This window comes from Bufo gargarizans, chromosome 4 (genome assembly GCF_014858855.1).
Source record: "Bufo gargarizans isolate SCDJY-AF-19 chromosome 4, ASM1485885v1, whole genome shotgun sequence".
Lineage (NCBI taxonomy): Eukaryota > Metazoa > Chordata > Amphibia > Anura > Bufonidae > Bufo > Bufo gargarizans.
The window spans coordinates 357,911,409-357,923,970 of NC_058083.1; the positions used below are offsets into that span (position 1 = coordinate 357,911,409).

The 12,562-nt window shown below is 47.2% G+C and overlaps 1 protein-coding gene across 1 annotated transcript in view; it reads left to right on the forward strand.

The window, feature by feature from the left end:
- Positions 1-12,562, forward strand: part of PHF10 (PHD finger protein 10) — a 119,061-nt gene that overhangs the window by 65,109 nt on the left and 41,390 nt on the right. The window contains exon 10 of the mRNA XM_044290038.1: positions 11,543-11,692. Within this exon, the coding sequence (XP_044145973.1) occupies positions 11,543-11,692 (150 nt within the window). The remainder of the gene's footprint in view (positions 1-11,542; positions 11,693-12,562) is intronic.

Below are 12,562 nucleotides of genomic sequence, written 5' to 3' on the forward strand. Positions count from 1 at the left end.
ATTCACGCTTTAAGCAGGTAAAAATATATAGAGTTCGGACCGCGCTTATCAAGGCCAGTATGCAAACAATTTTTCTTTTTTCCTTCTTCCTTTTAAAAGAGAACCGAGGGCTGCAAATATCCTTTATATGGATATCCTGCAACTAATAAAGGTTAAGATAGTGTAAGTCCGTATGATTGGGTAACCTGCACTGCACAGATTATACTTACACAGCACTATGTAAAACCAAGGCGTGTATATAATCCCTCCGTAGCCAGTTGTCTATATTCTATCGGAGATCCACATTCGCATGCAATTCCGCAGGATCTACACACGGACTAAATTCAGATATACCCCAGGTGAATCTGCAGTTATTTTCTTCGATTTCTTTTCCTAGAGGTTTCTGTGAATACAAGTGGCTTCTGCAATAGTGAAGCTCCGTTGATGTTTGGTTAAAAAAAAAAATATTTGTACATACTCACAAACAACTCTTTAAAATTGGCATTTAAAATCCCAGCGTCTTCCACTTTTGCCCTATGTGGAAGATGCTGGGATTTTAAATGCTAATTTTAAAGAGTTGTTTGTGAGTATGAACAAATATTTTTTTTTTTAACCAAACATCAACGGAGCTTCACTATTGCAGAAGCCACTTGTATTCACTGAAACCTCTAGGAAAAGAAATCGAAGAAAATAACTGCAGATTCACCTGGGGTATATCTGAATTTAGTCCGTGTGTAGATCCTGCGGAATTGCATGCGAATGTGGATCTCCGATAGAATATAGACAACTGGCTACGGAGGGTTTATATACACGCCTTGGTTTTACATAGTGCTGTGTAAGTATAATCTGCAGTGCAGGTTACCCAATCATACGGACTTACACTATCTTAACCTTTTATTAGTTGCAGGATATCCATATAAAGGATATTTGCAGCCCTCGGTTCTCTTTTAAAAGGAAGAAGGAAGAAAGAAAAATTGTTTGCATACTGGCCTTGATAAGCGCGGTCCGAACTCTATATATTTTTACCTTCTTTTTTTTATATAATTGAGACCAAACCTCATGGGGTGAGGAAGTATTTTACCATCATTTTATCCAATATGCATCAGCAAAATATTTAAACTTTTATGTACATGATTTTATGTAACGTTCATCAGTTGACCTTTAATTGCATTCTGTACAAAGCATAGTACGCTTGAAGAGCATCTGTCAGCAGATCTGTACCTATGACACTGGCTGGCCTGTTACATGTGCACTTGGCAGCTGAAGACATCTGTGTTGGTCCCATGTTCATATGTGTCCGCATTGCTGAGGAAAAATGAAGATTTAATATATGCAATTGAGCCTCTAGGAGCAACGTTACTCCTAGAGTAACTGCTGCACCCTTTGCACTGTGAATGACCGGGCCAGGCATTATGGCGTCTTCAGTGCTTGCCCCGGTCAGAGTGGAAAGGACGAGGCAATGCAGAGCCTGTAGGTGTAATGGCAACTGTTGTAGCTCTCACAGCTTAGGGGGCTTGTCCTTTCTGCTCCAGCTCCCTCCCTGTCACAGCTTAGGGAGCATGTCCTTCCTGCTCCAGCTCTCTCCCTGTTACAGCTTAGGGGGCATGTCCTTTCTGCTCCTGCTCTCTCCCTGTCACAGCTTAAGGGGCATGTCCTTTCTGCTCCAGCTCTCTCCCTGTTACAGCTTAGGGGGCATGTCCTTTCTGCTCCTGCTCTCTCCCTGTCACAGCTTAGGGGGCATGTCCTTTCTGCTCCTGCTCTCTCCCTGTCACAGCTTAGGGGGCATGTCCTTTCTGCTCCTGCTCTCCTCCCTGTCACAGCTTAGGGGGCATGTCCTTTCTGCTCCTGCTCTCTCCCTGTCACAGCTTAGGGGGCATGTCCTTTCTGCTCCTGCTCTCATCCCTGTCACAGCTTAGGGGGCATGTCCTTTCTGCTCCTGCTCTCTCCCTGTCACAGCTTAGGGGGCATGTCCTTTCTGCTCCTGCTCTCTCCCTGTCACAGCTTAGGGGGCATGTCCTTTCTGCTCCTGCTCTCTCCCTGTCACAGCTTAGGGGGCATGTCCTTTCTTTCTGCTCCTGCTCTCTCCCTGTCACAGCTTAGGGGGCATGTCCTTTCTGCTCCTGCTCTCTCCCTGTCACAGCTTAGGGGGCATGTCCTTTCTGCTCCTGCTCTCCCTGTCACAGCTTAGGGGGCATGTCCTTTCTGCTCCTGCTCTCTCCCTGTCACAGCTTAGGGGGCATGTCCTTTCTGCTCCTGCTCTCTCCCTGTCACAGCTTAGGGGGCATGTCCTTTCTGCTCCTGCTCTCTCCCTGTCACAAGCTTAGGGGGCATGTCCTTCTGCTCATCCTGTCTGCACGCTGAGGCTGTCTTCCTCCTGCTCTCCTCCCTGTCACAGCTTAGGGGGCATGTCCTTTCTGCTCCTGCTCTCATCCCTGTCACAGCTTAGGGGGCATGTCCTTTTCTGCTCCTGCTCTCCTCCCTGTCACAGCTTAGGGGGCATGTCCTTTCTGCTCCTGCTCTCTCTCCCTGTCACAGCTTAGGGGGCATGTCCTTTCTGCTCCTGCTCTCATCCCTGTCACAGCTTAGGGGGCATGTCCTTTCTGCTCCTGCTCTCTCCCTGTCACAGCTTAGGGGGCAGTGTCCTTTCTGCTCCTGCTCTCTCCCTGTCACAGCTTAGGGGGCATGTCCTTTCTGCTCCTGCTCTCTCCCTGTCACAGCTTAGGGGGCATGTCCTTTCTGCTCCTGCTCTCTCCCTGTCAAGCTTAGGGGGCATGTCCTTTCTGCTCCTGCTCTCTCCCTGTCACAGCTTAGGGGGCATGTCCTTTCTGCTCCTGCTCTCATCCCTGTCACAGCTTAGGGGGCATGTCCTTTCTGCTCCTGCTCTCTCCCTGTCACAGCTTAGGGGGCATGTCCTTTCTGCTCCTGCTCTCTCCCTGTCACAGCTTAGGGGCATGTCCTTTCTGCTCCTGCTCTCTCCCTGTCACAGCTTAGGGGGCATGTCCTTTCTGCTCCTGCTCTCTCTCCCTGTCACAGCTTAGGGGGCATGTCCTTTCTGCTCCTGCTCTCTCCCTGTCACAGCTTAGGGGGCATGTCCTTTCTGCTCCTGCTCTCTCCCTGTCACAGCTTAGGGGGCATGTCCTTTCTGCTCCTGCTCTCTCCCTGTCACAGCTTAGGGGGCATGTCCTTTTCTGCTCCTGCTCTCCTCCCTGTCACAGCTTAGGGGGCATGTCCTTGCTGCTCCTGCTCTCTCCCTGTCACAGCTTAGGGGGCATGTCCTTTCTGCTCCTGCTCTCCTCCCTGTCACAGCTTAGGGGGCATGTCCTTTCTGCTCCTGCTCTCTCCCTGTCACAGCTTAGGGGGCATGTCCTTTCTGCTCCTGCTCTCTCCCTGTCACAGCTTAGGGGGCATGTCCTTTCTGCTCCTGCTCTCTCCCTGTCACAGCTTAGGGGGCATGTCCTTTCTGCTCCTGCTCTCTTCCCTGTCACAGCTTAGGGGGCATGTCCTTTCTGCTCCTGCTCTCTCCCTGTCACAGCTTAGGGGGCATGTCCTTTCTGCTCCTGCTCTCTCCCTGTCACAGCTTAGGGGGCATGTCCTTTCTGCTCCTGCTCTCTCCCTGTCACAGCTTAGGGGGCATGTCCTTTCTGCTCCTGCTCTCTCCCTGTCACAGCTTAGGGGGCATGTCCTTTCTGCTCCTGCTCTCTCCCTGTCACAGCTTAGGGGGCATGTCCTTTCTGCTCCTGCTCTCTCCCTGTCACAGCTTAGGGGGCATGTCCTTTCTGCTCCTGCTCTCTCCCTGTCACAGCTTAGGGGGCATGTCCTTTCTGCTCCTGCTCTCTCCCTGTCACAGCTTAGGGGGCATGTCCTTTCTGCTCCTGCTCTCTCCCTGTCACAGCTTAGGGGGCATGTCCTTTCTGCTCCTGCTCTCTCCCTGTCACAGCTTAGGGGGCATGTCCTTTCTGCTCCTGCTCTCTCCCTGTCACAGCTTAGGGGGCATGTCCTTTCTGCTCCTGCTCTCTCCCTGTCACAGCTTAGGGGGCATGTCCTTTCTGCTCCTGCTCTCTCCCTGTCACAGCTTAGGGGGCATGTCCTTTCTGCTCCTGCTCTCTCCCTGTCACAGCTTAGGGGGCATGTCCTTTCTGCTCCTGCTCTCTCCCTGTCACAGCTTAGGGGGCATGTCCTTTCTGCTCCTGCTCTCTCCCTGTCACAGCTTAGGGGGCATGTCCTTTCTGCTCCTGCTCTCTCCCTGTCACAGCTTAGGGGGCATGTCCTTTCTGCTCCTGCTCTCTCCCTGTCCACAGCTTAGGGGGCATGTCCTTTCTGCTCCTGCTCTCTGCCCGTCAGAGCTGAGGGGGCTTGTCCTTTCTTCTCCTGCTCTCTCCCCGTCACATCTTAGGGGGCATGTCCTTTCTGCCCTGCCTCTCCCTGTCACAGCTTAGGGGGCATGTCCTTTCTGCTCCTGCTCTCTCATCCCTGTCACAGCTTAGGGGGCATGTCCTTTCTGCTCCTGCTCTCTCCCTGTCACAGCTTAGGGGGCATGTCCTTTCTGCTCCTGCTCTCTCCCTGTCACAGCTTAGGGGGCATGTCCTTTCTGCTCCTGCTCTCTCCCTGTCACAGCTTAGGGGGCATGTCCTTTCTGCTCCTGCTCTCTCCCTGTCACAGCTTAGGGGGCATGTCCTTTCTGCTCCTGCTCTCTCCCTGTCACAGCTTAGGGGCATGTCCTTTCTGCTCCTGCTCTCTCCATGTCACAGCTTAGGGGGCATGTCCTTTCTGCTCCTGCTCTCTCCCTGTCACAGCTTAGGGGGCATGTCCTTTCTGCTCCTGCTCTCTCCCTGTCACAGCTTAGGGGGCATGTCCTTTCTGCTCCTGCTCTCTCCCTGTCACAGCTTAGGGGGCATGTCCTTTCTGCTCCTGCTCTCTCCTGTCACAGCTTAGGGGCATGTCCCTTTCTGCTCCTGCTCTCTCCCTGTCACAGCTTAGGGGGCATGTCCTTTCTGCTCCTGCTCTCTCCCTGTCACAGCTTAGGGGGCATGTCCTTTCTGCTCCTGCTCTCTCCCTGTCACAGCTTAGGGGGCATGTCCTTTCTGCTCCTGCTCTCTCCCTGTCACAGCTTAGGGGGCATGTCCTTTCTGCTCCTGCTCTCTCCCTGTCACAGCTTAGGGGGCATGTCCTTTCTGCTCCTGCTCTCTCCCTGTCACAGCTTAGGGGGCATGTCCTTTCTGCTCCTGCTCTCTCCCTGTCACAGCTTAGGGGGCATGTCCTTTCTGCTCCTGCTCTCTCCCTGTCACAGCTTAGGGGGCATGTCCTTTCTGCTCCTGCTCTCTCCCTGTCACAGCTTAGGGGGCATGTCCTTTCTGCTCCTGCCTCTCCCTGTCACAGCTTAGGGGGCATGTCCTTTCTGCTCCTGCTCTCTCCCTGTCACAGCTTAGGGGGCATGTCCTTTCTGCTCCTGCTCTCTCCCTGTCACAGCTTAGGGGGCATGTCCTTTCTGCTCCTGCTCTCTCCCTGTCACAGCTTAGGGGGCATGTCCTTTCTGCTCCTGCTCTCTCCCTGTCACAGCTTAGGGGGCATGTCCTTTCTGCTCCTGCTCTCTCCCTGTCACAGCTTAGGGGGCATGTCCTTTCTGCTCCTGCTCTCTCCCTGTCACAGCTTAGGGGGCATGTCCTTTCTGCTCCTGCTCTCTCCCTGTCACAGCTTAGGGGGCATGTCCTTTCTGCTCCTGCTCTCTCCCTGTCACAGTTACAGTAGATACAGCCGGTGGCATTTATAGAATGGAACTGAGCATGTGTATCCACCAAATGAGGAAAAGGGCAAACAGCAGGTGGTGATAGATACATTTCAGTAAATAACTCAGTGGCTATACAACATTTTTAATCGCATGCAATTATAAAAGTATAAAAAAAAAAAAAAAAAAAAAAAAGTTTTTCACAGGACAACCGCTTTAACCGCCTAACGCAGGATCGCGGTCCGGAGGCGGCTGTCCCAGGCAGAGTGACGCATCTGAGTCATCTCGCGAGACTTCCTGTGAATGCGCGCACACAGGGATCGGAAGGTGAGAGAGTGGATCTACAGCCTGCCAGCGGCGATCGTTCGCTGAAAAGCTGTAGATGCAATTTATTTTTATTTTTTTACCCCTGATCACCCAGTATACGCATTAGGATTCCGTGAGGGGTATGGAGAGTTCATTTTATTTTTTTGACACAAGTTAGTGGAATATAAGAAAAAAATAAATAAATTTCCGCTAACTTGTGCCAAAAAAATGTCTAAATGGGGTGATCAGGGAGTCTATATGCCCATGTCATTGATCACCCCCCTGTAAGGCTCCATTCAGACGTCCGTATGTGTCTTGCGGATCCGATCCGTGGATCCGTAAAACACATACGGACGTCTGAATGGAGCCTTACAGGGGGGTGATCATCCCATATAGATCATCCCAAATTGTCTTTTGCCGAGATATTTCTCTCACCCAGCATGGGTATATGTAAAATGACACCCCAAAACACATTGCCCAACTTCTCCTGAGTACGGCGATACCACATGTGTGACACTTTTTTGCAGCCAAGGTGGGCAAAGGGACCCACATTCCAAAGAGCACCTTTCGGATTTCGCAGGGCATTTTCTACACATTTTGATTTCAAACTACTTCTCACACATTAGGGCCCCTAAAATGCCAGGGCAGTATAACTACCCCACAAGTGACCCCATTTTGGAAAGAAGACACCCCAAGGTATTTCGTGATGGGCATAGTGAGTTCATGGAAGTTTTTTTATTTTTTGTCACAAGTTAGTGGAATATGAGACTTTGTAAGGAAAGAAGAAAAAAAAAAAATCATCATTTTCCGCAAACTTGTGACAAAAAATAAAAAGTTCTATGAACTCACTATGCCCATCAGCGAATACCTTAGGGTGTCTACTTTCCGAAATGGGGTCATTTGTGGGGTGTTTCTACTGTATGGGCATTGTAGAACCTCAGGAAACATGACAGGTGCTCAGAAAGTCAGAGCTGCTTCAAAAAGCGGAAATTCACTTTTTTGTACCATAGTTTGTAAACGCTATAACTTTTACCCAAACCATTTTTTTTTTTACCCAAACATTTTTTTTTTATCAGACATGTAGAACAATAAATTTAGAGAAATTTTATATATAGATGCCGTTTTTTTTGTTTGTTTTTTAATACTGAAAGTAAAAAATTTCATTTTTTTTCACAAATTTAAATTTCGATTAATAACAAAAAAAGTAAAAATGTCAGCAGCAATGAAATACCGCCAAATGAAAGCTCTATTAGTGAGAAGAAAAGGAGGTAAAATTCATTTGGGTGGTAAGTTGCATGGCCGAGCAATAAACGGTGAAAGTAGTGTAGTGCAGAATTGTAAAAAGTGGTCTGGTCATTAAGGGTGTTTAAGCTAGGGGAGCTGAGGTGGTTAAAGAGGACCTGTCTGCTGTCGTGATTTTTCTACTGTATACACTTGCATTCCCTATGACATAATAATGCTGCATTTTGCTAGAACCCTGCACTGTTCTGTTCCTCTGTTATTCCTCCTAGACGTTTCTGAATACATTGAAAATTGGCTGTTTGCAGTTAGGGGTGTGTCCCTACACTGGCTGGTAGTGTTTTGGGCACTGAAAGTATTTACTAAGAGACATGTTGGGACCACTGGCAGGTCATCCTTTAAAGGGTTATTCTGGTAAAGTAAATTAATAAAAAAAATAAAAAAAAACTGCTCTAAGGCTGCAAGCTGTGAACCAACCATAACCCGTACCTATACATATAACCAGAGTTTCAGTTTACCTTACAATCCATTTTGTGAGCCTGCAACACAGAGTATCATAGTGCCTGATCTTCCCTCCCAAAACTACAATCCCTAGCTTTCCTGCTGTGGGTGTTGGTGTTTAGTGATTGGCTGCCTGATATACAGTCCGGTCACACCCCCTCTACTCGGTAATCAGCAGGACACTAACACACCCTTTGTCTGTGAAGGTTCTCATTTATCCAGGTCATGGTATATATCTGTAAAGAATAAATCAAGGCAACTGAACGTACTGTAGATTTCTTGAAAACGTTTCACTCGTTCTTCCAACGAGCTTTCTGAATTCTGATTTACTGTACAAGAATTCTCTGGGAATAAATATGTAACTGAATCAAAATCTGGTAATTATACCCAGCATGGGGTCAGAGGTCATTATACCCAGCATGGGGTCAGAGGTGTTGATTCTATTATCCTAATTGGAGTCAGTAGGTGATAAAGACTTCCCAGAAAAAGGTGTCAAGACAGCATTGTATGTGGCAGACAACAGAGGAGGCCATCTACGTAAAAATTGAGAAGCCAAGCTTGAATAGCGTAGGACGCTGCGAGTGTACGGCTACCTGGGAACAGCGCTGCGGTCAGGCAGTGAAGAGGGGTAAGACCGGGCTCGTATTTGAGCATTACAAGCTGCAAGACACTGTAAGTTACTTCACTATCAGTCTCATTGTGAAGCTAGCAATAGTAACTGCTATCTTTTATTGAACGCTCACATTACCGGACTCTGGTACTGGGTTGTACTATTATCATTACTGCTCTATCTGGATTTGGCCATAGTGCCACTACTGTTCAGCACAATTTATACTACATGGAATTCTGATTGGGACATTGTCGGCACGACTACCACACGATCTATTGGATTGGGACATTACCACCGCATTGATTTATAGTCTCGCAGATCATGCTAACCATTTAGCACGTCTCTATGTTCATTGCATATGATTGATGTGCGTTTTTTTTTTATGTATATTTTATATAATTTTAGTGGTGTGTTTTTAAAGTATTAAACCACTACATTATTCACCATTGTGTTTCCCTTCTGAGTGTGCCCCCTTACATCTGCTTACACCTCATTTGTCCTCTACAGGTCCTGAGGGTAGGACCGGAGGGTGAGCACCTTATCCATACGGAGAAGGGATGAGCCGCTTTATCTTTTCACTTTACACAAACTTGAATAGAGGCGGGGGGGTGGGGGTTTAGACATCTATTGTCTGCCACATACAATGCTGTCTTGACACCTTTTTCTGGGAAGTCTTTATCGCCCACCCTAATTAGGATAATAGAATCAACACCTCTGACCCTTATGCTGGGTATAATGACCCCCTTACCCTTATGCTGGGTATAATGACCCCCTGACCCTTATGCTGGGTATAATGACCCCCTGACCCTTATGCTGGGTATAATGACCCCCTGACCCTTATGCTGGGTATAATGACCCCCTGACCCTTATGCTGGGTATAATGACCCCCTGACCCTTATGCTGGGTATAATGACCCCCTGACCCTTATGCTGGGTATAATGACCCCCTGACCCTTATGCTGGGTATAATGACCCCCTGACCCTTATGCTGGGTATAATGACCCCCTGACCCTTATGCTGGGTATAATGACCCCCTGACCCTTATGCTGGGTATAATGACCCCCTGACCCTTATGCTGGGTATAATGACCCCCTGACCCTTATGCTGGGTATAATGACCAGATGTTGATTCAGTTACATATTTATTCCCAGAGAATTCTTGTACAGTAAATCAGAATTCAGAAAGTTTGTTGGAAGAACGAGTGAAACATTTTCAAGAAATCTACAGTACGTCCAGTTGCCTTGATTTATTCTTTACAGATAACACATCCTTTGTTTCACAAGACATTTAGCTAGCAACACATTGATCGTGCAACACTGTCTCGGTGGTGGATTTGTGCCGTCATTTGTGTTTTTATTTGTAATCCACCAATAAAGTTGATTGACGATGGCTGCTGACAAGGGATGGGATATATAAGGCAGCAAGTGAACAGTGAGTTTCTAAAGTTGATGTGTTGTAAGCCTTTAAAATGGGCAAGCAAAGGATCAGAGTTGCTTACAAAGGCTAAATTGTGATGGCTAGATAACTGGGTTCAAGCAACTCCAGAAGATCAAAGGGTTCCCGGTATGCAGTGGTTAGTAACTACCAAAAGTGTTCCAAGGAAGGAGAATTGGTGACATAGGTTATGAAAGGTCTTTATTTCACACATGGGGAGAGAAGGCTAGCTTTTCTGGTCCATTCCCATAGAAGAGCAGGATGAGAACGTGTCAAAATATGCAGTACATCGCAACTTGCTGTGTAGCTGCTGGGCCTAGGTCACTGACAACAGTATCTACAGTGGGAACTTGAGCACCAGAGCTGGACCATAGAGCTGCCTGGTCATGCTTTATTTTACATGTGGGTTAGGGCTGCAGTAAACGATTATTTTAGTACTCTAGTATTCTACTGATTATTTTTACGATTAATCGAGTATTCTAATAAATAAATGAATTAATAGACTGTTTTCCTTTATAAAAACTCATCAGACCCCCTGTCATCAGTCTCCAACACCCTTCGTTCCCACCCAGTGCCATCAGCTCCACTATCGCCCAGTGCCAACAGCTCCCCCGTGCCATCAGCTTCACTCCCCCAGTGCCACCAGATGCCATGTCCCCCACTCCCCCAGTGCCATCTTCCCCTCCATGCCATTCATTGCAATGTCTCCCACTGTAGTCACCGCACAGGGGTCACCCCCCTGTAGTCACAGCAGTAGTACCATAGTGTTTGCATTCAGCCTTCGAGAGCCTAGTGCTGCTGCCACCCAGCTTTCCCAGGCACATATCTCTATGGGCAGCAGGCTTCCTACCTGTGTCTGACTGAGCAGATCCTGGCCAACGCCTCCTGGTGCTCCCCGAATTCCAGCAGCTCGTCAATATCCCAGTGCTGCCAGTTTTTCCCGGGCACGCACCTTTTCGGCTAGCACACAGGTCTGGCAGGACGGGTACCCCATGTCCCCCTGGCACAGCTGGCAGCGCTTCCTGGACTCTCCTCGCAGACGGGGCCAGCAGTACGTGTGCCTGCACAGCACAGTGACCGGGTCCAGCAGGAAGCCGCCACAGCCCGAGCACCTCGGCACACACTGCGCTTCCTCCCACGCCACGACCAAGCCCCGGTACTGCCGCAACAGACACTCCAGCAGAGGCTCCAGGGAGGTCACGGAGTGGTGAGTGAGAGGCTTCACTCACACTCCGAGGTCACGTGATTTAAATGAATCTTCGATGCAGGGAAATTGCATTGAGGATTTTTTTTTGGGACTCTATTACATTGAGTAATCGTTGCAGCCCTAATGTGAACGGCCGGTTGAGTGTAAACCAGGACGCACTATAGAAGAAAAGCCTGGGTCCTGGCATTCATATGAATGTTTGACACGTACCTAGAAGTTGTTGCAGAGCAGGTACACCCCTTTATGACTATTTCCTAATGGCAGTGGTATTTTTCAGCATAACACTGAAAAAATTGTTCAGGAATACTACAGAGTTCAAGAGTCAACCTGGCCCTCAAGATTCCCCAGATTCCTTTTTGATGTGTGAAATATGTTTTTATACTTGACTACGTAATACAGAAAGCTGCCTTTACTGTGTTTTGGTAGTAGTTTGTATTTTATTTTTTTATCGTTGACCTGAGAGCTGCTGTTCCTAGAATTCTACTGTTTGTTTTATGTATGTGGTGATCTCTTATGGAACTTTACAAAAAGTGGTTTCATTTCAGGACAGTTCATCTGGCAATGTCTCCGAGGGTGAGAATGCGCAGGATATCCAGGAGGAATCATTTCAGGGAAAACCAAAGGCAAAAGAAAAATCCACCCCCAAAAAGGAAGGCACCAAACGTTCTGTAATGTCCAAAGCGACTGGGTACAAGGTAGAAGAAAAAAGCCCCTGACTCGGCTTCTTTACTGACAAGCCTTTCTACCTGAAATGCTCTTGCTTTTTAAAAAATTTTTTCTTTTTTTTCTCCTTATTTTTAAACACTGACATAATAATTTGTATTACTTTTTATTATACACATTAATAGTTTTATATTTAATTTTTTGCTTCCAAGCACATCTTTCCTTCTCTGGTTTTCTTTTACACCTTTTTCCTTTTATTCTTTTCTCTAATCTTCTTTTATTCAGTTGGAGCTTTTTAATAACTGTTACTATGGAGTGGCTTTTGAACTCGCTCGGCTTTCCAAGAACGCCCCAAGTAACACGTTTTAAGGTTTAACATCCTCTTTATTTCTTGCAGACTGATCATTACGCTGCACTGTAAAACCGTTGTGGGTTTTTAGCATACATTAGCAAAAATGAGAACCTGTATGGATATAGAACTTATTTTTCACTTTCCGATATTGAGTTTTATTTAAGCAAGGCATCTTTCCAATAGTTTTGTTATCTTCTGGTACGAAGTGCACCTTTTTAAGCCCTTTTTTTTTTTTTTTTTTTTTTTTTATAGTGTGAACCAAAAATATGTGTACACAGGTATCTGTACTTGTTGAGAAATTTGTCTTATAGAGCACTGGTGAAGACAGAAGTTTATTTGAAAGCAAGCAACCTCTATCTCTAGCGCTTGGAGGTCTTCCTTCTTGCACATAATTATGATAGTTGCACCTATTTGTGTTTTTATTTTTGTGTCGCTTCATTTTTAGTCTGTTTAAAAGAACCTTTACCCCAGGCTGACAGTGGCAGTATCATTTCCATGACGTTTGCAGCTCATAAGGAATTTTTTTTTGCACTCGAGGGATGAAATGGAG